The sequence below is a fragment of the Penaeus chinensis genome, chromosome 14, assembly GCF_019202785.1.
Source record: "Penaeus chinensis breed Huanghai No. 1 chromosome 14, ASM1920278v2, whole genome shotgun sequence".
Lineage (NCBI taxonomy): Eukaryota > Metazoa > Arthropoda > Malacostraca > Decapoda > Penaeidae > Penaeus > Penaeus chinensis.
In genome coordinates this window covers 19,116,403-19,118,902 of record NC_061832.1, presented here as the reverse complement: position 1 = coordinate 19,118,902, position 2,500 = coordinate 19,116,403, and the positions used below count along the sequence as shown (strand labels likewise).

Sequence of the window (2,500 nt, the reverse complement as noted above, 5' to 3'; positions counted from 1 at the left end):
TTGTTATGAAATCATTTGTGTGTTATACTGTATTCTAGGCAGAAGTGTTATAAAACAAAATATTATGTCAATTTCATTCATGTATGTCATACTTCTAAAGAGGGCATATCTTCTTGTTAGACTGAAGTATCTTTCTGTACATTATATTACATTTCATAGCTTTATAGGTGATACTCTTTTACTAGTTACATGTTGATTAAGTAGACTTTATAAAATACTTACCAAAAGATGTGTTTATATTTTTGATTTGAGATGTAAAAGATTTATATAAATTGAACCATTATACTGTCATGGAGATGAGTCATATGAATGAATAGATATATGCTATGCCATTAAACAATGGATTGATATTACTTGTTAGATGCTTTTCTATGTCATGCAGGTTTATTATACTACCAAACAGTGTAGATGTCAGGCATTTTGGAATATGATTATATATCAATTTATGTAGCATGATATTGCTAATGATAAAACATTTGGTTACTGAATATAAAGCTAGAGAAATAGCACCTGTGGTAGTAGATTTATGATAATACAGAATGGAAATAGCATAGATAATGCGAGGGAAAGCTCTACAAAAAATATTGTAGTAAGTATTGGAAGTAGTGTTAAGAGAAATTTATTTAAGTACAGGACTTTGTTGAAATATTAGAAAAGGCTTAATTATTCAAAACACTCTTATCTCAGTCCCATTTACTTAGATTAACAAACTCTTTTTCTCATGTTCTGTTGTAAATAATGACTTTACATAGAGGAAAAGAACTCATAGTTTGTGACAGTTTGTGAATTACTAGTCTACTCTCATAGACAGGACATTATAGTTGATATTGGATGGGTTTCTTTAAAATAAAAACCCATATCTAAATAAGACCATATTTATTTGACCAATTTACCTTAAAAATGCCAATTATAAAAAAGATTAATAAAAATTAAAATCTTTATACAATTTTTACACATAAACACATCTTACATCTAGCTGTGTTTCAGTTAATCAGTGTGAATAAAGAATATTGTACAAAGGCTGTGTTACTCGTAAAAGTTGTTTTTTCACTTTGAAATGAATATGTAATTTCATTTTAGTACTATTAGACAAATGTAATTATATTTATTTCCATGAGCCATGTCAGTAATATATGTCATTTTTTTCAAGGATGATTTTTGTTAACATTTTCAATTCCTCATTTTGTAAACTTGCTTCTGAAGGACAAAGACGATTGCCTAATGAAGGCCGTATGGACACACAAGGAAAAAAATTGGGTAGGTTTTTGACATGTTTCCACAAACTGAGAGTAATATAGTTTTTATACAGTGGTATCATTGTTTTTCTTTTTTATACAGTAAGATTAATGTGGTTGAGTTTAGTCTGTAATGTTGATTAGTCTGTTTTATAAACATTTATAAGTGTGGAGTCAACTTTCTAAGATTTACAGGTAATTTTCTTTTAGTATGTTTATGGACTGTTATGTTGTTTTTGCAATGACATTCAAGTGTTTGTAGTTTATCCTGTAATATGTATTTATCCTTTGGGAAATTTATGGATGATTATAAAGATAAATTCATGTTTTTGATGTTTGTAGATACTGTACTGTTTATCCAGTAAATTCAGTGTGAGTGCAGATTATTCAGGCAGATAATTTTAAATGGGGATTTACAGTTTTAGGGCATTGAGGTCTCTTCCTTATAAATAAAGAGTGTAGTATGGTCTATAGACTGATCATATGTATTGTTGATATAGATAAGTATTCCATATTGTAGGTATTGTTGTGAACTGATTTTTGTTATGTTATTTTTACTTCATCATGGATATATTGTGATATCGTAACTTATCAAATCTTGCATGCTCTGTCATGTTCTTCCTTGCAACCCTGATTATTTTTTTATGATTGTATCTCAAAACTGTATTTCCATTTTTATAATTATATCATCTCAGGTGAATGGTACTTGCCAGAGGGCTTTTTGGATGTTGTAGACGAAGATTCTGAATATGAAGATACCATAGGTGGAACTACTTTCGATGAGTGTATCCAAGAAACTATAAGAAGTAGACTGCAAGACGGGATTCATTCAAACAGAACAAAGAGTCATTTAAGAAAATGTCAGACTTTCCCAAAATATCCAAGTTTAGATGATAATGATGATGATCATCATAGTTCATTCAGGGCACAAAAAGATTTACTAGGCATGACTGCTAACAAAACAAGTCCACTATACAAAAACACTGAGTATGAAGATGATTATTTCCCAGATGAGAGATACGGTTGCAGTAATGATTTCTTAAAACTTGTTGAAGAGAAGCTGAAGAATTACGATGAAGGAAGCGAATTTGATAATTTTAAAGAACTCTGCCTAATGGCTCAAGAACATATCAAAATCAAGCAGCAAATGTACAATCAAGTACCAAGAGAACAGTTCAATAGTGAACACACAAGAAATTCAGAAGACGAAACAGAGCTTAACTACAGTTCAGAGGATTCCTCTCCTGAAGTGACAGGTGAAACTG

At 30.1% G+C, this 2,500-nt stretch overlaps 1 protein-coding gene across 1 annotated transcript in view; it reads left to right on the top strand.

The window, feature by feature from the left end:
• The window catches only part of LOC125032382 (titin-like), a 66,580-nt gene that overhangs the window by 39,753 nt on the left and 24,327 nt on the right, over nucleotides 1-2,500 (top strand). The window contains exons 6-7 of the mRNA XM_047623478.1: nucleotides 1,204-1,257; nucleotides 1,931-2,500. The exon at nucleotides 1,931-2,500 is cut by the window's right edge and continues 180 nt beyond it. Coding sequence (XP_047479434.1) covers nucleotides 1,204-1,257; nucleotides 1,931-2,500 — 624 coding nt within the window. The remainder of the gene's footprint in view (nucleotides 1-1,203; nucleotides 1,258-1,930) is intronic.